This window comes from Triticum aestivum, chromosome 1B, assembly GCF_018294505.1.
Source record: "Triticum aestivum cultivar Chinese Spring chromosome 1B, IWGSC CS RefSeq v2.1, whole genome shotgun sequence".
Classification (NCBI taxonomy): Eukaryota; Viridiplantae; Streptophyta; class Magnoliopsida; order Poales; family Poaceae; genus Triticum; species Triticum aestivum.
In genome coordinates this window covers 58,736,460-58,757,271 of record NC_057795.1, presented here as the reverse complement: position 1 = coordinate 58,757,271, position 20,812 = coordinate 58,736,460, and the positions used below count along the sequence as shown (strand labels likewise).

The 20,812-nt window shown below is 49.9% G+C and overlaps 3 protein-coding genes and 1 long non-coding RNA gene across 5 annotated transcripts; 2 read left to right on the top strand and 2 right to left on the bottom strand.

Annotated features, from left to right (window-relative positions):
* Positions 1-1,958: 1,958 nt before the first annotated feature.
* LOC123106645 (uncharacterized) lies at positions 1,959-4,117 on the top strand. The gene is made up of 2 exons (XR_006451424.1): positions 1,959-2,167; positions 3,707-4,117. It is a non-coding gene; the product is annotated as an uncharacterized lncRNA (long non-coding RNA).
* Positions 4,118-4,414: 297 nt separating this feature from the next.
* LOC123106608 (UPF0014 membrane protein STAR2) lies at positions 4,415-5,802 on the top strand. The gene is made up of 2 exons (XM_044528714.1): positions 4,415-5,068; positions 5,339-5,802. The coding sequence occupies exons 1-2, from the start codon at positions 4,553-4,555 to the stop codon at positions 5,648-5,650; spliced, it is 828 nt and encodes a 275-aa protein (XP_044384649.1). The 5' UTR covers positions 4,415-4,552; the 3' UTR covers positions 5,651-5,802.
* Positions 5,803-6,213: 411 nt separating this feature from the next.
* On the bottom strand, positions 6,214-8,962 carry LOC123106618 (glycine-rich protein A3). Of its 2 annotated transcripts, none has more exons than XM_044528723.1 (3): positions 8,676-8,962; positions 7,057-7,510; positions 6,214-6,756 (listed from the first exon to the last, which is right to left on the bottom strand). In XM_044528723.1, the coding sequence occupies exons 2-3, from the start codon at positions 7,490-7,492 to the stop codon at positions 6,464-6,466; spliced, it is 729 nt and encodes a 242-aa protein (XP_044384658.1). In that variant the 5' UTR covers positions 7,493-7,510; positions 8,676-8,962; the 3' UTR covers positions 6,214-6,463. The 2 variants fall into 2 exon arrangements, with proteins under 2 accessions (XP_044384658.1, XP_044384665.1); XM_044528730.1 differs by lacking the exon at positions 8,676-8,962 and adding an exon at positions 7,823-8,656 and having other exon boundaries at positions 7,057-7,693.
* Positions 8,963-10,536: 1,574 nt separating this feature from the next.
* Positions 10,537-14,760, bottom strand: LOC123106636 (glycine-rich cell wall structural protein). Its single transcript, XM_044528736.1, has 3 exons — positions 14,244-14,760; positions 11,773-12,033; positions 10,537-11,603 (listed from the first exon to the last, which is right to left on the bottom strand). The coding sequence occupies exons 2-3, from the start codon at positions 11,996-11,998 to the stop codon at positions 11,341-11,343; spliced, it is 489 nt and encodes a 162-aa protein (XP_044384671.1). The 5' UTR covers positions 11,999-12,033; positions 14,244-14,760; the 3' UTR covers positions 10,537-11,340.
* Between the last annotated feature and the right edge of the window lie 6,052 nt (positions 14,761-20,812).

Below are 20,812 nucleotides of genomic sequence, written 5' to 3'. Positions count from 1 at the left end.
ATGTAAATCTCAAACAAATTGACTCCATATACCAAACCCTGAGAACACATCAAATTTAAATCAAAACAAGACCCCAATCTGAACCCTCAAAAGTATAACCATACTCCCCTAAATCTGCAGGACAACTTCTCAAAATCATGAACTCATGTGCTAATAAAGGAAGTCCAATTTTATTTTTGAACAAACTTACAGAATGCTGGAAAGGAGACGTGCTATCAACAAAAGCTATCATCACAAGCTTTATTCCATTTAGGATATACTAAGTACTGTGAAATTAAAAAACAAAAAAAGGCATCCCCATTTTTTCTATAGAGATCAGTAGCAGCATACGATAGCATCTAAGCAATGGAGCCCTGTCCTCTATCATTTTCCCTATGTCCTAAATTGCCAATCATCTTCTCCTGCACCGAACACCAGCCACTCCACATCTCCACCTGTTGTCTTACCCATAATGGTATAGTATCAGAATTTTGTTCAAAAAATGGACTTGTACAAATGCGAGAGATAGAGAGCAGATGGGGGTTGATTGCCCTATCTTGGTGCAGCAGAGGCGCCATCCGAGGTGAGGAGGTGCTGCTGGCTAGGGTTCCTTCCTGCCCTTGACGGCGGCGACCGTGGTGGATGGGGAAATCCCATGGTGTGCTCCATCTGCATCTACAACAGAGGATATAAAGAGAAGATGAGATGTAGGGGTGGCGGATCCCGGCCAAGAAGGAAGGAGGGACGAACCTGCGGCCGCTGGAGACACACCGGCGAAGCCCTGCACAAAACCCTAGCCACGGGGGTGGGGTTGCGAGCAGGCGGTAGACGCCGGGAGAGGAAAATCTGGCCGGAGAGGAGGGAGGCGCGGATGATAGGGAGCTCGGGGGCGTGCTGCGCGGCGTCGGAGCTCGCCGGAAGCGGCCGGCGTGGGTGGTGGCGGCGGCGAGGACTGCGTGGGCGAGAGGGAGAGGAGGAGTGCCCGTGCGTGTGTTATGTTCTTTTTTTTTTACAAATCTGCTTGGACCGCGCGTTCAATACTCCGAACGCCAGGGTGTTTTGTGCAAACATGAAACATTTTCTCAGATATCCACTTAAGTTAGGATTGCGGGTTAATTTCATGTAAACCGAGGGACTTTTATGCAAAATCACGCTCGACGACGTACGACAGAAACCCAATTCTCTTTATTATTATATATAATATATATATATAATATATAATATATAATATATAATATATAATATATAATATATATTTATATATATATACGTAAAGATTTATTTAGAATATTTGGAAGTGTAAACAAAAGAAAAAAAGCAAAAAACAAAAACAAAAAGCATGAAAAAAACCCAGAAAACGAGGTTGTTGTTCCCGTGCGCCTGGGCCGTCCCAACTCGAGCCACCCTTAAGCGATGGGTTCCTCCCATCTCGCTAAAGGCGAGATATAAGGGCACCATTGCTGAAGAAGATTGCGGACTTAGATGTGCTAATGCGATTCCTCAAAGTCAAACAACGCATATCGAATACCTCATGTACCTGATAAGAGTCTCCTCATTTGCTTTGAAAAACAACAGTCTCTCATCGGCAAAAAGTAGGTGTTTTACCGCTCACAATGCAGCCTTCGAGCCTTGAAGATCGGATGACACACTTTTGAATTGTGAGCGGCAGAAGCAGCCTCAGCTGCTAATAATAATAATAAAAAAGGAAAATCAGATCCTCGATGGATTATGGAGCATGAACAAACAAAAATTAGAGAAGACCTGTCTTTTTGTTTGGGCCAAGGTTACGCAGCCCAGTGCAGGGTACTATTTTGGGCGGTGAAGATCCCTATACAGGAAAGAGAGTGGATTATTTGGGCCAAGGTGACCCAGCCCAGTACTACTGGGTACTAGTTTGGGCCGTGAAGATCCATACACAGAAAAGAGAGAGTCTGAGGCAGTCACGGCCGGATGAGGAAATCCCAGTCCGGGCACATACCGGCCCAGAACGGAACGAGTTCTTCTTGGACAGCAAGTCCGGCAACCCCCTCCGGTGGGGGCCATAATAAGAGCGAACGCAAGCCGAAGCCAACCAAACCCAAACCACAATCCTTCCAATCCCCTTCCTCGGCGATCGCCTCCGGTGCTTCCGACCTCCTCCCGTCGCCTCCGCCGAGCTCGAATCCGTCCCCTCCTCCGCCCGTCCTAGGTAAATATCCGGATCCTCCCTCCCCACTCCCCTCCTCCCCCCGCGGCGCGCTGCTGAATCTGGCTTGGTTTTGCTCGGCGGTTGGTCCTGCGAGGTTCTCCGACCGGGGCTCCGGTAAAGGCGGTCGATCGCCGGTCGGTGCTCGCGATCTCTAGTTGCTGCTAATCGTGGTCGATTTCGAGCTCTTTGTAGTTACCGGGGGCTTACCCTTGGTCCAATCTGCGAGCTGACTAATTTACTCTCTTTTTTAGCTTAAAATCGGGGTAGGGTTAGTCATACCCTTGAATCTAGTTCAGTAGCTATAAATGCAGATTGATATTAGTTCAACACGGTACCTGTAATCCAGTTTAGTTGAGGTCGTGATTAATCTGATTTGACATCTACAAAAATCTGAGAAAAAACTACTGTAATCCCTGACAATTGCTGTTAGTATTTTTTTTTTCCAATTGTGCTGTGCTGTTTATAAGGATGTAGAAGTCACCATAAAAAAAGGATGTAAAAGTCTTTCAGTGCAGATTAACTTTGTAGGTTGGAGTTTGGTTAGCCATGGTTCAGCCAACTATTTCTAGCTTGATTGTTTGGCTGGTTTGGTAGGTGGTGTAATCTAGTGCTGTGCCGCTGATGCAACTGGTGTCCATGAGTACTTATAAATCTGGTTAGAATTAGTGTAAGAATTGATCTGTGTGTATCAATGTGATTGTAGTTTTTCTTGTTATCAAGTTTAGTTGATGTTTATTTAAATATAGCTTATAAGATCAGCCACTGTATGTATGATTGTGGCTTGAAGGTTCTTCCTTTTTCCTTCAAATTCTGTCTGGTGGCATTGTCCTAGACTCCCTAGTTCTGTTGTTACTTGTTAACTGTGCTTCTATTAAAAGAATTGGGAGTTACTCACTGTACTAGAACTCTGTAGGTCGAATTTTGGTTAACTAATACTGATGTTATGAGAATGTAAGCACGCTAATATCATTGGGAATTTAGGATTTAGAATCGGTAGGAATTTGATGAACAATTTACTGCATGCTGTGAAACGCTGCGTGCATCAGGGTGTAAGGCTGTACTTCTTCTGATAGGCATGTTTGCTGCTGGCACTTATTCTTTTTAGTTCACACCTCTTTTGTAGATGCTTGAATTTTCTTTTAGCTGTACATAGGACAAATATGGCCCATTGTTTTGTCCATGCTAGATACCAAGTTTTTAGCTTTTGTGGTCTTATTGGTTTATGCTTTATGGGCTCATTGCTTTTTATATAAGATGATATGATCCATCTGTATATGTTAGAAATCCCTAAAAAAAATCTGTATATGTTGAACCTTGCTAGAAAAAGCCAAAATAAACAACCTTCAGTTCTTGCCAACTGCCAAAGTTTGCCCTTGCCCCTTTCTCAATTCACTTTGGTTTGATGATCTACCTACAAATAGATGGAATTCGCTGGACAGTCTTCATATGTTTCATAGACGAATTTGCATATATAGATGAGATTGTCATATTGGTAAGCAGTGCTTTGACAGTATATCCTCTTCCGTTCCTGTTTTCCAGACTAGCTCCAATGGGTTTCGTCCAGAGCACCTTCTCGCTCCTGGTCGGCGCGGCGGGCGGCATCTACATCGCCCAGAACTACGACGTCCCCAACATCAAGAACTACATGCAGGGCCTGATGGGCAAGGCCAAGGAGCTGGACCATGCCTACAAGAAGCCCGAGGATGGCAGCAAGAACAAGGCTTAGTCAGCCCGCTCCCCCACCCAATCCATCCATGAGAGCATGACCGACCGCTTAGCATGCTAATTGTTATTACTATCACTTAGTAGGTTCACTATATATGATTTGAGCAATGACTCTGTCCTCTCCGTCTTAAGACTCTGTCCTGGGGATGAAAATAGTTGATGATGGCGGCACGTTTGTGAATGAACCAATGAATGGATGAAAGACCTGTTAGACTGCGTGATTCATGACGTTTTTGTTTGACTTGCATCCTAATTATTGTGCATTTGTTCCATTAGTTTATGCCAAGGTTGTTAAGTTTTGTACAATGGCTTTCTTGTGAGGGTGTCAGCTTAGATTCTCCCGCAATTTGCCATGAAATTGTTGGGACTTTTTGCTGCCGAGTTTTTCTTTTAGATTCTTTCGTCTTTGCGTCTGGCAGTGCATAGTCTGCACTCACTGTGCGGTGGGTGGTGGGTCCCACCTTCCACCAAGGTGCCTCGCCCTCCACCACGTAGCACCCACTCAAGCGCCACGCCGCAAAGCAGAGCGAGACCCCTCCCATTCAGCGCCTTTCTCGCTTGTTCCTCCCCCCACTTGCCCACCCAGCTCTCAACTCCAAGCTCAAAGCTCAAGAAGCGACCTCGCCGGAGCTCACTCAGGTCAGCTCTCTTACGGCGACGATGGCGTCGTTCCACGTGGCGCAGGAGGTGGACCCATGGGCGCCGGGGTTCTGGCGCGACTTCGCCATGGGCATGCTCAAGCCGCTGGCGGCGACCGCCGTGGTGGCCATGGCGGTGGCGCTGAGCTTCACGCAGCGGCTGGGCGTGGAGGCGGAGATGCTCTACGCCATCGCGCGCTCCTTCCTGCAGCTCTCCGTCATCGGCTTCGTGCTCCACTTCATCTTCACCCAGAGCAGCCCGCTCTGGATCCTGCTCGCCTACCTCTTCATGGTCACCGTCGCCGGCTACACCGCGGGCCGCCGCGCCAGGCAGGTCCCGCGCGGCGGGTACATCGCCGGCGTGTCCATCCTCGCCGGCACCGCCGTCACCATGTTCCTGCTCGTGGTGCTCAGCGTGTTCCCCTTCACGCCCCGCTACATCATCCCCGTGGCCGGCATGATGGTCGGCAACGCCATGACCGTCACCGGCGTCACCATGAAGAAGCTCCACGAGGACGTCAAGACGCAGCGGAGCCTCGTAAGTCTTCTTCCATGAAAATGAATCAAATTGTATGCCGATTCACTTTGCCTAGTGACTCGCCGTCATCTTGCATTGTTCATAGCTTTGTTAGAAAAGGTTAACAAGTATAATATCTTTTACGCCATGCCATTCTGCATTCGCTCAAGGTGTGTGTAATATTATTTCTTTCAGTTTAAAGTACATGATCGTGGTCTGCACGACTACGCAGCCTTTTTCGACATTTAAAACAAATTCAAACATTTCATTTTTCTGATCATTTCGTTGCAGGTGGAGACGGCGCTGGCGCTGGGGGCGACGCCGCGGCAGGCGACGGTGCAGCAGGTGCGGCGGTCGCTGGTGATCGCGCTGTCGCCGGTGATCGACAACGCCAAGACGGTGGGGCTGATCGCGCTGCCGGGGGCCATGACGGGGCTCATCATGGGCGGCGCGTCGCCGCTGGAGGCCATCCAGCTGCAGATCGTGGTGATGAACATGCTCATGGGGGCGTCCACCGTCAGCAGCATCCTCTCCACCTACCTCTGCTGGCCGGCCTTCTTCACCAAGGCCTTCCAGATCGACGACTCCGTCTTCCCCGACTAGACATGGCCAGACAAGCAACCGTTCTGTTTTCTGTGTGACAATGACAATGACAAATAATTTTGTTTTTCTGTACTTCAAAGTCGTTTGGGCTGAGGCCACATGTTTTCATGCAGAATTCCGTCCGTCAATTCTGGGCTTGAGCCATTTTTTAACCTCGGCGACATTTATTAAACAGTATCAATATCCTCTACAAGAGAGGGGATTAAGAAGTCAGGAGGATGATCGCGCCACTCCTAAGAAAAAACACAGTGCGTCTAGATATCAATGCTGCTCTGAAACCGATTGTAACACCGCTGTGCAAGATTACCGCTCTCAAACACAATGTGGCATCGAACAGTTCAATATGTTCTTTACAGGATCAAAACAAGTTTGTAACAGAGCGCTCTAAAATGTTGGTGAGGTTTTGCTTGCCCACACTTTTGGGTTTAGTCACAACAAAACTGTCACATGTTTTTGGTCAGGAGGAGCAATTGCACCAGCAAAGCAAACACAACACCAGTTCAGAGAACAAGATGCCTCAGAAAAAACAACGACATATGAACAGCACCAGCACAGGGTAAGCATAGCACCAGACAGAATTCAGGTACTTATTAGAGCAAGTCATATCTTGTCACAGACGCAAACTAGAGTGCCAAATCATATAGAGCAAAGTAAGGAAGCTCCACGAGATCGAGCAGCAACCACACCACACCCTGCTTAGATACATCTCAAAGGCTTTCCCTGACCAAACCAAGTTCCGGAAGCCTACACGAAGAGTTTAGGTTTTTTTTTTTTTTGATTCATCAGCCATGGTGAAGCTACCAGCTAGCAGCATTACTTCCACTTCTTGAACTTGCCGCCGCCGCCGAACATGCCGTGCTTCCCATGCTTGCCGTGCTTGAACTTGCCGTGGCCGTGCTTCCCGTGCTTGAACTTGCCGCCGTGGTGGCCGTACCCGCCGCCGTAGCCTCCGTGGCCGCCCATCATGCCTCCCATCATATGTCCACCTCCACCGTGGCCGCCGTGAGAAAGCTTGTGTGCTCCGTAAGCGGCGGCAGCAGCTGCTGCTCCTCCAGCCAGCATGCCACCCATGCCCATGCCTCCTCCTCCATGGCTACCACTGTGACCTGCAAAAACAATATCCGATGAGGATGGATGCTGAAGAATGACACAAGTTCGATACAACCGAACTTGGGGCTCGTTAACATCAAGATAAACCACCACTCATATACTAGACTGAAATTGCAGGCTGTTGAAGATGCAGCGCATACTACACATCTAAATGCATATCAATCCAACACATAGTACACATATAAATGCATATCAATCGTGGAAATGTAAATGTTGCTAACAGAAAGGGTGCTATGATGGCTTTGCACAGATCCTTATCAATATCAATGACTGGAAAACAAGGGAGTGGTATATACCAGATGAGCCAGGGTAGCCAGCAGGGGGGTAGCCATGCTGCTGTGGAGGGTAGCCATGCTGCTGCGGTGGGTAGCCATGCTGAGGAGGGTAGCCTTGCTGAGGGTATCCATGCTGCTGCGGGGGGTACCCGTGGCCACCAGATGGGTAGCCATGACCACCACCATGAGCACCGGCAACACCATGCATGATGTTGGAGAGGAGCCCCTTCTCCCCGTCAGGGCCTCCCGCTCCAGGTGCAGGAGGGTACGCCCCAGGTGCAGGAGGGTATGCCCCAGGTGCAGGTGGGTAAGCTCCAGGTGCAGGCGGGTATCCTTGCTGTGGAGGGTAACCTCCTTGCTGTGGAGGGTAACCTCCCTGCTGCGGCGGGTACCCTGCCGGAGGGTATCCCCCCTGGCCACCGGGTGGGTACCCATGACCATCATTGCCTCCTCCCATTGCTCTCGAAGGATCTAACTGCACATATCATGATCAGACAAATGTTAGTACACGATATATAGAGAAATGTTGCTGTCCCCCCAAGCATAGTACTCGAATTACAGGACAGAAATCTTGCTGTCTTTAAGCACATGAAATTCCACTAAACACATGATGTACTGTATGTAACAGGTGCTAATATATGTTCTTGTCGGTATAGAGGGCCGATAGCACCACCACATTGATGTGTTTATTATGCCAGCTAGAGCAGAACTAATTGTTCTCCTTTCAGAACATTTGACTTGGTAAAAGAACCATATGCTTGAGTGAGTGCTGCGTGCAAGCAATCAGACACAGTGGCGGAGCCACCTCCCGGCTAGCCGGGGCAGCTGCCCGGGCTGTGCCATGCATTCTTCTTTGATCATTAGTAATTAATGAAGAGCCAAGCATCATTTTGCATGGGCAAACAACCGGCGGGCAGGAGCGTCTTGGACTTTGCCCCGTCTCACCGGCCGAGCTGGCTCCGCCGCTCATCAGACATGATCCTCTGACTAAAATAAACAGGGCAGCAACAGCCAACCATTCGTGCCGACCTGCCTACCCAATTCCCATCCCAATTTCCATGTGACCAAACCATGTCCATGCACCATCGTGCCTAACAAGCAGCAATCTATCCATACAGGACAGGTGAAACATGCATGTACTAATCAAACATGAAGGGCGCACATACATGATTGATTAACCAATCGGGGAGAATTTTCGGGTTCTCTGAACCAAACCAAGTGCAAGTAGCGCCATATTTTAGCCTTATTACGCATCCTGACACCTAATTCCATAACAACACTGGCTAATTAACCCCATGACCGATCTACGAAGAGCCGCATCGATCGATCCAACCGACGAAAACCCTCGGCCCTCGGGCATGACTTGTCACACATGAAGGGCTAATTTGGGGGCCCCCTACCCTGCCACAACGACGAACTAGGGTTTTCTCACGGCAACCAACCAGCCAACCAACCAGATCCCGCGGGGCCAAACCCGTGGCCGATCCCCCTTCCGACGGCCTAAAATCCCCCAGCCAGTTCGTCGAACAGAGCAAAACAAAAAAATCCCCTCCAGTAAATTTTACCACGATCTACTACTTGGGGCCGCGGATTCGCAGGGCTGTAGAAGGAGCATGGAATGGATGAGGAGGCGCGCGTACCTAGAGGAAGAGACGACCGCCGACGATTCTGCGAAGTTGAAGAAGAAGAAGAAGAAGAAGAAGCCGATCTGGTTTGGCGGATGACGACGATCTCCTCCGTGCGCTCCGTGGATATTTGGGCTCCTGTGTGTGCTGGGGGATTTTATATAGGGGCCGGTGGGCTCGTGTACGCGCTTCCGTTCCGGCTCGCAGGCGTTGGCACCTTCCTCCTCGCCCGCGCACCGAATCCTGGGTGGGTCCCGCGGCACGGAGTTATTATTCGTGGGTGGATGGATGGATAGGACTGACCTTGGAATGCCGGGACGATGACAGGTGGGGGCCGAGGCTCCTTCGCTCGAGGCAGCCGCGGCCGAAGCGCGTCGTCCGTCGTGGGGGCGAGCAAGAAAGCAACGCGGCGAAGGAACCCCACGTTGCTTTGCTCAGGGGAGATATTCGGTTCTTTTTTTATTTTTGAGTTGAATGGGAGATATTCGTGTGCGCGTTGAAACGACGACGAGCCGGCGCGTGGCGTGTTGTCGCTTTTCCGGCTGGGCCTGGATTCGGTCCACCGCCCAGGCAGCGACGGGCTGACGAGTCCAAAAGTATTGGGCCAGAGACTTCAACCCAAACCCTCAGTTTTTTTTTTTTTTTAGCGGAGGCGCATGCCTGACCTTAGAACGAGACCCTTACAAGCATAGCAAGATGCGGAAAAATGCTGAATGGAAACAAGATAAAGGAACTAGCGCACATGACCCAAACCAGCGACGCAGCACGGAAAATGATGACCCAGACGTAGATCAGCAAGCTCCAAGACAGGGCGGCTCCCTGCCCGGTAGCCTACTGCCATCCCTTCTGCGAAAGCTCAAAGAACCCTACACGAAGGATGCTCCACCTTCCCTCGATCCCTTGGTTTCGTCAGAAGCTTTCATATAGCTGTAAAAGGATCACCAGTTTGTACATTAAAGTCGGTCGGATGGTGAAATAGTTTACCGTCCATAAGAGTTTTATTGCGAGTAGCCCATAGGGAACCAGGCCAACGCCACAAACCCTATCCATGCGAACCTACGGTCTTGGACACTCGTACTTTTGATCAGCCGGTCGATATACATCCGAGAAGTTACTAGGATTCCATGTACACCAAGTGGCCTCACGAAGAACACTCCACCCAAATCTTGCGACAATGCATCGGAAGATGATATGGGCGCACGTCTCGTCCTTGCCGCACCACACACATTTACCATCCCCAGGATCATGGTATTTCTTAACTTGATCCCTACTTGAAAATCTATTCTGCCCACTTGCTGAAGCAAAATATATATATATTTGATGGGATTTTCGTCTTCCAAATCCCACTAAGTCACATACTCACATGGAGTAGCAACTCGGAAAATTGCCCTGTAAAGGGATCCAGTACAAAAGTTGCTCGAAGGGTCCAAGGTCCAAGTGACTACATCCCTCCTAGTAGTGACCCTATGATCGGCAATCTCGCGACATAGATTCTTCCATTCGTGCGCTTCGTTGACTCCGATAGATCAATGAAATCTAGGATCCCACCGATTTTTCACCCATACGTCCGCCACTTTAGCCTCGGGGAGCTCCGATATGGCGAACAAACTAGGGTTTGATTCGCTAAGAGCCCTCTCGCCACACCATTTATCTAAACAGAAGAGCTCTACTCTTTGGTTATTCATATGGAATCCAGCACCCAAGCAGAGCAGTGGTTGCACCTTTCGCACCCCTTTGGCAAATTGGGATAGTTTGGCATTTGGGCGGAAGTCCATTACCTCTTTCGATAAGTACTTTGCTTTGATTATTTCCAGCCAAAGTCCACCTTGCCCAACTAGAATTTTCCATGCCCACTTTGAGATAAGGCACCAATTCATAATTTTTGGTGTTTATCACACCAAGGCCACCCTTTTCTTTTGGAGAACATATAGCCTCCCACTTGATCATATGGTATTTATGCTTGCCTTGCTCTTTACTTCTATAGAACAAAAAAACTGAATCGCACCCTATCCAATTTGTCATGAATGCTATCTTGTACTGTAACAGGTAGAATCCCATGATAAACATTGGGATGTTGGTGAGGCGGTCGTTTATAAGAACCAGCCTACCTCCCGAGGCCAACAACAATCTTGCCATGGTTCCACACGGCCAGCCACCTTGTCGACCACCTCTCTTTGTTCTCGCTTGAGCTTGGCACGGCACGGCACGGCAGGGAGGGAGGGGGTAGCTGCTCGCCGGAGCTCCGGAGCTCGCCTCCCCAGCGGCTGCCAGCCTGCCACTACATGATGAACGCCGACCTTGCGCCGTGCAACTGCGCAGGATGATCACCACGGTCGCACCCAGGCGCCGGCCTTCACATGACGTGTGTACTAGGGGCATGGACTGACCACTGATCTGATCGGGCATGATATCTAGCTAGCCAAGAGCAAGCACATCCATGTGTGGACAAAAGAGAACACCTGAACTGCAGCAAATGACTGGTATGTGATTCCGCTACTTATTAGCAGACCTTATTATCTGGAGCACCAAATTATGTGGTGTATCCAGTAACAGTACAGGTGCATTGCATCATCAGTCTCACGGGAGACATGCTAGCGCTCTTCCCAGCCGCGCGAGTATTTCTGGAACCAAGCTTACTTAAGATAGTTGATGAGGCGCAATCACCGTGTGCAGACGCAAATCACTTGCACTTCTTGAACTTGCCGTAACCGTGCTTGCCGTGGTGGTGGTGGTGGTGATATCCATGGCCATGGTGCCCCCAGCCGTGCCCGCCGTGGTAGTGTCCGGGACCGTGGTGCCCGTAGCCATGGCCTCCGTGACCATAATGGCCGTAGCCGTGGCCTCCATGGTGGTGCCCGAGAGCATGGCCGCCGCCGCCATAGCCGCCTCCGTAGCCCATGTGCCCGCCGCCATAGCCATGGCCTCCGTGGCCACCCCCGTAGCCTGAAACAGATTATCAAGAAGTGATGACATAAATAAATCTGAGCTAATAACTGAAAGATCAATTACAGTGTTGTTCATATCAATGAGGTCCAACTGAGCAAATTAACTCCGCAGACACGACACTATTAGGACGTGCATTATGTATAACTGATCAACGAGCAATGCATACCAGGGTAGCCGACGGGGGGATATCCACCGTGAGGTGGGTAGCCACCCGGCTGAGGGTACCCATATTGCGGTGGAGGAGGATACGCCCCGGGAGCAGGGTAGGGGACCCCTGGTGGCGGGTAACCTTGAGGAGGGTATCCATATCCTCCATGAGGTGGATACCCATGCATCATGTTTGAGAACAGCCCCTTCTCGGTGGTGTTATTCTTGTCTTTCCCTTCTTCCATGGTTGCGTTGCCGACCTACCGGCAAGGATGAATCTCTAAGAAAATGTGAAAGTAAGTATTTATCCTTAGCAAATTATATTGAGAGAAAATAAATATTACATAGAGAAAAATTATATATATTAGATTGTGTAACATGTATGAATTGTATAACCATTGATGTACAATCTGAAACATTATGCCAGCTCAAAGACATAGTAGCTTTTGCAATCATTGTATATCAAGTTGCTATTTGGTGCCTAAAGACATACTAGCTTTACCAATATGTGACAAGGGCCACAAGGCCATGTGAAGTTGTGAACCCATACAATCTCTAGAACTTGGACCCATGTGGGTGGAGAGAGGAGATAACGTAGTGGTGTGGGTCCTAATTCGGGGCGATGGCTAGGATGAGTCGCTTCTCTTTGTGCTTAAATCTAAATATGTTCTTCCTTGGAGGTGGATTATGGTGATAAGTTAACTATGAGAGCTTCCCGAGCACCGAGTTTTAGACCATGGAGCATGTGCTCCAGTCTTGGATGGCCTCCATTTCAATCATATGTTCCCACTTCCCAGGATATATGTGAAAGGAGTGTCATTTGTAGGTGGATTAAGGATGAGAGGATGGGCTAGCTGCACAATTTTTGAAAAAAAAAATCTTGGGCTAAACTGACTTTTTTGCACAAACAATCGATACTTGATTGATCAACTAACAAGGTTACAATCTGCAGCTGATAAGTCCGCAATGTGGTCCGGATCATCCTGTAATCACAAATCGGTCTGGTGTCCCATCCTAGATAGTTTAGCTAAGAAATCTGCAACTTTATTCTGGGTACGACAAATCTTTACTAGAGTAAGTTCTCGATCTCCTCCTGACTTGGCTAGCCGCGTAGCACAGGTCTGTACAGCTGTAGCATTTCTTATTCCAACCAAATGCACGAGCTTTATGCAGTGCGACATTGTTTGACTGCTCGTGTCGTCGTGCCTCTCACGGTTTAGTAGTCATGGTTAAGAAGATTCATGTATTTGAGTAAGCATACAACTCTATATGATCAGCATGCTGCTAATCCCAAACCAAGATGGTATATTGCGGCATACAGGGGTGAGTAGGAGTCCCACGTCTCCCTGTTCTCCCAAACTTTATTTGAGTTTTCGTTTATCAAGATCACTATGAAGGTTGGGAGAGCAGGGAGGCCAGGAATCCCAAACCTAGTCTTGCTTTAGGCGTCTTCTACTTTTTTTTTCTCCATACGACCCTTATGCAAGGCCAGGTTCCACTGTCAAAAGATATTGGAACAGACAGACACTATCCCGTGGCAAGAAAACAAATAGGGTCTAAGCCAAACAGGTAGCAAAAGATAAACAAAAAAGACGCCTCTACTTGTAGGTTCCTTTGCCCCCCCAAAAGAAACTCGAGGTTCCAAGACAAATTTTGATGATAGTATCTGAGACAATTTTGAAAAGTTACTATGTGATGCACTGTTGTGGTTGTTAGGAAGGTGCAGATGGTGAATACAAAGTGTGCACAAAAGGAGAAGGCGAGGGTTTCTCCCGAGTCCCGAACTGGTTAGCTAGCTATCAGATGTTCATCTTCGAAACATGGCTAGCACATGTTGGCAATTTTCTGTTAAAAAAAAGCTCACAGTTTGTTACACCGAATTTATTTTAATTGATTGGCACAGCTCCATTTTTCTCAAAAAACCAAAAACTTAGAGAAGCAAAGACAAATTATATAGGTAGGATCTACTGTAAACGCCGGAGATAAACGGATCAGCGTGCTATATCCGTCCTGGGATGTAAACTTCTCCCGTATCCCTCATCATCACCTGTAGATGCTAAAGAATTACAGTTCTTTAATCAGTTTGAAATTTTGACGCAGGTGACAAATTTAAAAATGGATTCATTCGGATTGTAAGAGGTGGCTGCGAGTAAGCTTGGCTAAGCTCTTTGATCTTAGCGGCAATATCCCGCGTACCTCGACACCAGTCACAGGCAATCTCTCTTAGTTTCAGAACGTCTGCTCAACACCGGATGAACCTGCCACATATAATTCCCTACTGATGACCTATCATTATTCAATCTGAAATTCGACGCGCAGATGAGGAAATCCACGGTGAACAAGGATCACAGTTCACGAATTAAGCCATCGACGAGCCAAACAAATTCGTGAGAACCAGATCATGAACGAGCCCGCAGAGATCAAGCAAGGGGAAAAGAGAAATCGAAACGAAACTCTACAGAAATGGAGATGGGATGGGATTAGTGATACCGATTCCGAAGCAGTTCCCGGAGGAGGAGGAGGAGGGAGGATTCGGTTTCGCGAGCCGGGCCGCGTTCCCATCCGCCCACTCACCCCCGCCTCTTCTTATACGGGGGGATCGGATTCGCGCCGCACTCGCGCCGCGCGCGCGAGCACTGAGGTGGGGCGATGGAATCCGGGCAGGCAGGTGGCCGCGGCTCGGGGCGCCACGCCAGAAGCGCCCCTGCCGCGTGGGGGCCTCTGCCTCGGCCGAGCGCGTAGCCGTCGAGGGGAACAGGGACTGGAAGGTTTCGCCGTCGGGGAGAGAGTAGGCGGGCGCCCGCGCTCTGTTCGACGGAATGCCGGCCTCGACCGCGCCGCGCCGGGCGATCGATTTGGCCGTCGTTTGGCGCATCAAGACCTGCTCCATCAGAATCGCGGCATCAGGAGCTGCCTGCTCAGTATCCTGTGAAGCTGGTGAGCATCAGCATCCCATGGCCTTGCTCCATTTTTATTAGAGGAAAAGGGCTCTAGCCCCGGCTCCATTGCATAACGAAACGACATGTCTGATAGTACAAGGTAACCTTTGAAAATAGCACGCTTGACACAACTTTGCTCTCCCCCCTGGCGGACACTCCGGCCCAACATCCACCCACCCTTCGCCAATGACCACTTCAGTCTCCGGCGCCCACCCGCTCGTCACAACTGACCTCTCCCTGCTAGCCCGACGTCGGTGTCCTTGAGGCTGCAACCTGTGGTTTCTGGGCTGGGGTGGTCGGCATCACCTGGATCTGCGCACTCCTTGGAGGGGGCGAGCGAGGTGCCCCTTGGCCCTGCTTCGGGCCCGACGGCGCCATGGAGGAAGCCGGGCCCCTCACGCAAGGCGATGTGGCGCAAGAGGAAGGCACTTCAAAAGCAGGCGAAAGCGGACAGGTCTAGACCATGCCCGTCATCGTCCTCGCCAGGAAATCCCATCAGACCTATTCGGCCTCTACTTCAAGTGCTTCCGGGAGGATCATCGCAAGGAAGACCTCACGTTCAAGTCGTTGTGCATCCGTTGTGGTCTTGAGGGCCATATCTCATCGAAATGCAAGCAGCCAAGGAGCCCTAGGTTGGAGAGGAGCTTTGGCATGATGTTGTGGCCAAGGTGGCGCGGACAACCCTGCCTATGCTGCCTGCCGGACATGCGAGCAGTTTGTCGCCGGCGACTCGGTAGGTCTCTTCGGTGGAGAGGTTGTCGCCAATGACTCGGTAGGTCTCTCCGGTGGAGAGGCCCTCGCCAGTAGCGGTTGACACCGTACCTGTAGGGTCTGGGCAGGCAGCCGGTGGCATCTTCGTCCTGTATAGGACCCTGTAGATGGATGATTTGGAGCAACGACCTAGACTGGCGGTGGCGGCCTATGTCGGGGTCCGCAGCTAGCGGTGTCGTGCTCGGAGGTGGCGGAGGCAATTTCGGAGGAGTTGCACATACCCCGACATCGTTTCTTCGTGCATAAGTTTCACCCCGAGGACTTTCTGGTGGTCTTCGCAGCCCCGGAATTCCGCAAGAAGACCCTGGCAGCGGGCTCTGTCGAGCATGGCTCCTCCAAGCTGTTCGTTAGGCCATGGCTACGACAAGCTCAAGTGGTGTCCAAGGTGATGCGCTCGCAAGTGGATTTGATTGATCGGAGGTGTTCCATCTCATGTCTGGACTCGGGAGACGGAGGTGGAGTTTCTTGGCTCTACATGTTTGGTGGAGAGTTTGGCACCTACGAACAGGGAAGATCTCTCGTTGTTCAAGTTGCGAGCTTAGTGCGTCAACCCAGATGTTGTGCTGGTGGACAAACGACTTTGGGTGCCAGAGCTGGAGGTGGTGGATAGCCCGGCGGCGCGACAGCCCACGTCATGTCAGTTTCTCGAGTACAAGACGCTTATCCATATCGGCAGGGTCTAGGAACAGGTAGGGCTGAAGAACTGGTTACGTCTGCCGAGTTTCGATGGCAGTGTAGAGGATTGGTGCAACTCATGATATATTGATCGGGTGCATATGCACGTATATATATAGGTACAAAGGGAGCCACGTCCTCAACTATACAAGGAAGGAGGATGGCTTGTTGTACAAGAAATACACATGCAACATATACATCTCAACCCCCCCCCCACACACACACACAGTCGAAGCGTCCGTACGGCCGACGCAGAGGCTGGAGCGAAAATCCTTGAAAGACGCCGTAGGCAACCCTTTGGTCATGATGTCCGCAAAGTGTTGGGAAGTAGGGACATGGAGAACTCGGATATGTCCAAGAGCCACCTGTTCCCGAACAAAGTGAATATCAAGCTCAATATGTTTGGTGCGGCGACGATGAACTGGGTTGACGGAGACGTTGTCGCAGTAGACAATCATAGCCTTGTCGACAGGACAAGAGAGCTCATGAAGAAGCTGACGAAGCCAGGAGCACTCTGCAACAACGTTAGCCACTGCTCGATACTCTGCTTCAGCACTAGAGCGAGAAACAGTGGGCTGCCGCTTAGACGACCAAGAGATCAAGGACGGTCCAAGATAAACACAATATCCCGAAGTAGAACGTCACGTGTCAGGGCAGCCGAACCAGTTAGCATCAGAGTAAGAAGTGATGTCCAGAGCCGGAGAGGCATGAAGAGACAACCCGAGATCCAGGGTGCCGCGAATGTAACGGAGAACCCGCTTGACCGCAGTCCAATGAGCATCATGAGGAGCATTCATGTGTAAGCAGACCTGCTGAATAGCGTACTGGAGCTCCGGTCGTGTCAAAGTGAGATACTGAAGCGCGCCCACAATAGACCGATAAAACGAAGCATCCGGAGCAGGAGAGTGATACGTCTCCAACGTATCTATAATTTTTGATTATTCCATGCTATTATATTATCTGTTTTGGATGTTTTATATGCATTAATATGTTATTTTATATGATTTTTGGGACTAACCTATTAACCTAGAGCCCAGTGCCAGTTTCTGTTTTTTCCTTGTTTTAGAGTTTCACAGAAAAAGAATACCAAACGGAGTCCAAACGGAATAAAACTTTCGCCATGATTTTTGTTGGACCAGAAGACACCTAGGAGACTTGGAGTGCAAGTCAGAGGAGCCTCGAGGCGACCACAAGGGTGGAGGGCGCGCCCCCTACCTTGTGGCCCCCTCGTAGCACTCCTGACCTAATTCTTCCTCCTATATATACTCTTATACCCCAAAAACATCTGGGGGAGCCATGAAACCACTTTTTCACCGCCGCAACCTTCTATACCCATGAGATCCCATCTTGGGGCCTTTTCCGGCATCCTGCCGGAGGGGGAATCAATCACGGAGGGCTTCTACATCAACTCCATTGCCTCTCTGATGAAGCGTCAGTAGTTTACTTCAGACCTACGAGTCCATAGCTAGTAGCTAGATGGCTTCTTCTCTCTCTTTGATCCTCAATACAAAGTTCTCCTCGATGTTCTTGGAGATCTATTCGATGTAATACTCTTTTGCGGTGTGTTTGCCGAGATCCGATGAATTGTAGATTTATGATCAGCTTATCTATGCATATTATTTGAATCTCCTCTGAATTCTTATATGCATGATTTGATATCTTTGCAAGTCTCTTCGAACTATCATTTTGGTTTGGCCAACTAGATTGGTTTTTCTTGCAATTGGAGAAGTGCTCAGCTTTGGGTTCAATCTTGCGGTGTCCTTTCCCAGTGACAGTAGGGGGCAGCAAGGCACGTATTGTATTGTTGCCATCGAGGATAACAAGATGTGGTTTTCATCATATTGCTTGAGTTAATCCCGCTACATCATGTCATCTTTCTTAATGTGTTACTTTGTTCTTATGAACTTAATACTCTATATGCAGGCAGGAGTCGGCTGATGTGTGGAGTAATAGTAGTAGATGCAGAATCGTTTCGGTCTACTTGACACGGACGTGATGCCTATATTCATGATCATTGCCTTAGATATCGTCATAACTTTGCGCTTTTCTATCAATTGCTCGGCAGTAATTTGTTCACCCACCATAATAATTTCTATCTTGAGAGAAGCCTCTAGTGAAACCTATGGCCCCCGGGTCTATTTTACATCATATTAGTTTCCCGTCAACTTTCCAATTTATGTCGTTGTTCCCTTATTTTGCAATCTTTACTTTCCGTTCCATAAACCAAAAATACCAAAAATATTACTTTACCATTTATCCATCCCTATCAGATCTCACTTTGCAAATAACCGTGAAGGGATTGGCAACCCCTTTGTCGCATTGGTTGCAAGTTGGTGTTTGTTTGTGCAGGTATTCGGTGGCTTGTTGCGTAGTCCTACTGGATTGATACCTTGGTTCTCAAAACCGAGGGAAATACTTACGCTCCTTTGCTGCATCACCCTTTCCTCTTCAAGGGAAAAACCAACGCAAGCTCAAGAGCTAGCAGAGAGCCATCGGTGGCAAAGATCTTGGCCTTCGTGTCGACAAGTGTAGACGCGGGTTTGCAATAAGCATCCCAGTGCGATCAAGAAGTTCATGAGCATACTTCCGCCGATGAAGAAAGAAGCCATCTGCATGTCGAACAACCTCGATGTCGAGGAAGTAGTGCAGATGACCTAAGTCCTTAATGGCAAACTCGGCGCGAAGACGATCGGGAAGCTGTCGAAGAAGAGCACTAGAGCAAGCTATCATGATGATATCGTCGACATAGAGCAGTAGGTAGGCGGTAGCATCCCTGTGTTGGTAAATGAACAGCGAAGCATCGGAGCGTGCAGAGCGGAAGCCGAGCTGATGAAGAAACATTGCAATGCACTGGTACCAGGTGCGGGGAGCCTGCTTGAGCCCGTACAAGGAGCGAGAAAGCAGGCAAACATGCTCTGGATGAGTGTCGTCGACGAACCCCATAGGCTGCTGGCAATACACCTGCTCCTCGAGATGACCATGGAGGAAGGCGTTGGAGACGTCCATCTGGTGCACCGGCCATGCACGAGACATCGCAAGCTGAAGGACAGTGCGAATCGTCCCGAGCTTGACAACCGGGGCAAATGTATATGTGAAGTTAATGCCAGCACGCTGTCGCAAGCCTCGGACCACCCAATGTGCTTTATAGTGGTCGAGTGTGCCATCAGGATGAAACTTGTGCTTGAACACCCACTTCCCGGTAATGATGTTGGTGTGCCGGGGTCGGGGAACAAGCTGCCAAGTCACATTGCGCTGCAGGGCCTCGAATTCTTCCTTCATCGCTGCGTACCAAAGGGGTTCACGAAGAGCCATACGAGTGGAGGTCGAAAGAGCCGACAGGGGCACCATAGAGGCCGGACAAGCATACTCATCACCGAAGTAGCGGAGACTCGGCCGATGAACACCCATGTGTGCACGAGTAGTAGGGCCAGCGGGCTGTGCAGCAGCGATCGGATGAGCTGCAGGGGCCGGGGGTGCGCCAGGCACTGGCGGGCTGGGCGGTTGCCCTGGCGAAGATGCTGGTGAAGAAGCCGATGAGCCCGGCGAGTATGCCGGCGAGACCAGCAAGACCGGCGAGGCTGACGAAGAGGCCGGTGTGTCCGGCGAGGCCGGCGAGGCCGGTGGAGAGCCTAACGAAGCCAGCAATGGAGCTGGCGAGGCCGACGGTGTAGGAACCAAGGGGAAAGGTCCCAATGCAGCACGTCGACGAGTAGAGCTAGGCAAGGCGTGATCCTCTCCTGCAGGTGGCACCACCAATTGTTCCTGTGCAAAAGGAAAAGAACACTCGTCGAAGTAAACATGCCTAGAGGTGATGACACAGTGAGACACCGGATCATAACATCGTTAGCCTTTAGTGTTAGCTGGGTAACCAAGGAAGACACAAGGCAAGGAGCGAGGGGCAAGTTTATGAGGAGCGGTGGCTACTACACTAGGATAACAGAGGCATCCGAAAATCCGGAGACCATCGTAGGATGGAGGAGAACCAAAGAGAAGATGATGGGGTGTATAGTTCCAATGGACACGACAAGGACAAAGGTTAACGAGGAGGGTGGCGGTGGCAAGGGCATCCGGCCAAAACCGGGGTGGCATGTAGGCGTGGAACAGAAGAGTGCAGATGCAGTCATTAAGAGTGCGAAGAGCTCATTCTGCCCAACCATTCACTACAAAAAAAAGACACATCCGTGACATTTTGGGCCGAACGAAATTTTTTCTGTCATACATATGACACTTCTATGACAATAGTTGTGACAAAACCCTGTATCATCATAGATGTGGTGGGCTCCTACTTCTATGACAAAAAATCATGACAGAAAATGGGCTTTTCATCCTGGGCGGGCCGGAGACGCAGCTGCATGACATTCTTTGGGCCGTCCATGACGGGAAAGAACCGTGGTAGAAGCGAGGGCGAGGAAAATTTCGGGGAGTTCCCGGTTACGGTGGGAGGTTGTGGGCCGAGCGATGCGCGTTTCTCTCATACACGTATGCACGTGTGTGCGAGGCGTTGGCTCTAAATGAACCCGAGCGAGGCGTTGGGCTCTAACTGAACCCGAGCGATTGCACTGCGGGCTACGCGTTACTGAACCCAAGCGATTGATCGATGGCTGTTAACTGAACCCGATCGAGCGATTCCTTCGCTACTGGTGCTATCTGAAGCCGATCGATGCTGCCTCTCTG

Excerpts from the sequence above, each read along its gene's own strand:
- LOC123106608 (XM_044528714.1), top strand. The coding sequence starts at position 4,553 with ATGGCGTCGTTCCACGTGGCGCAGGAGGTGGACCCATGGGCGCCGGGG. Across the intron at positions 5,069-5,338 it reads TCAAGACGCAGCGGAGCCTC|GTGGAGACGGCGCTGGCGCT; the intron begins GTAAGTCTTCTT and ends ATTTCGTTGCAG.
- LOC123106618 (XM_044528723.1), bottom strand. The coding sequence starts at position 7,492 with ATGGGAGGAGGCAATGATGGTCATGGGTACCCACCCGGTGGCCAGGGG. Across the intron at positions 6,757-7,056 it reads TGGCTACCCTGGCTCATCTG|GTCACAGTGGTAGCCATGGA; the intron begins GTATATACCACT and ends TTGTTTTTGCAG.
- LOC123106636 (XM_044528736.1), bottom strand. The coding sequence starts at position 11,998 with ATGGAAGAAGGGAAAGACAAGAATAACACCACCGAGAAGGGGCTGTTC. Across the intron at positions 11,604-11,772 it reads TCCCCCCGTCGGCTACCCTG|GCTACGGGGGTGGCCACGGA; the intron begins GTATGCATTGCT and ends AATCTGTTTCAG.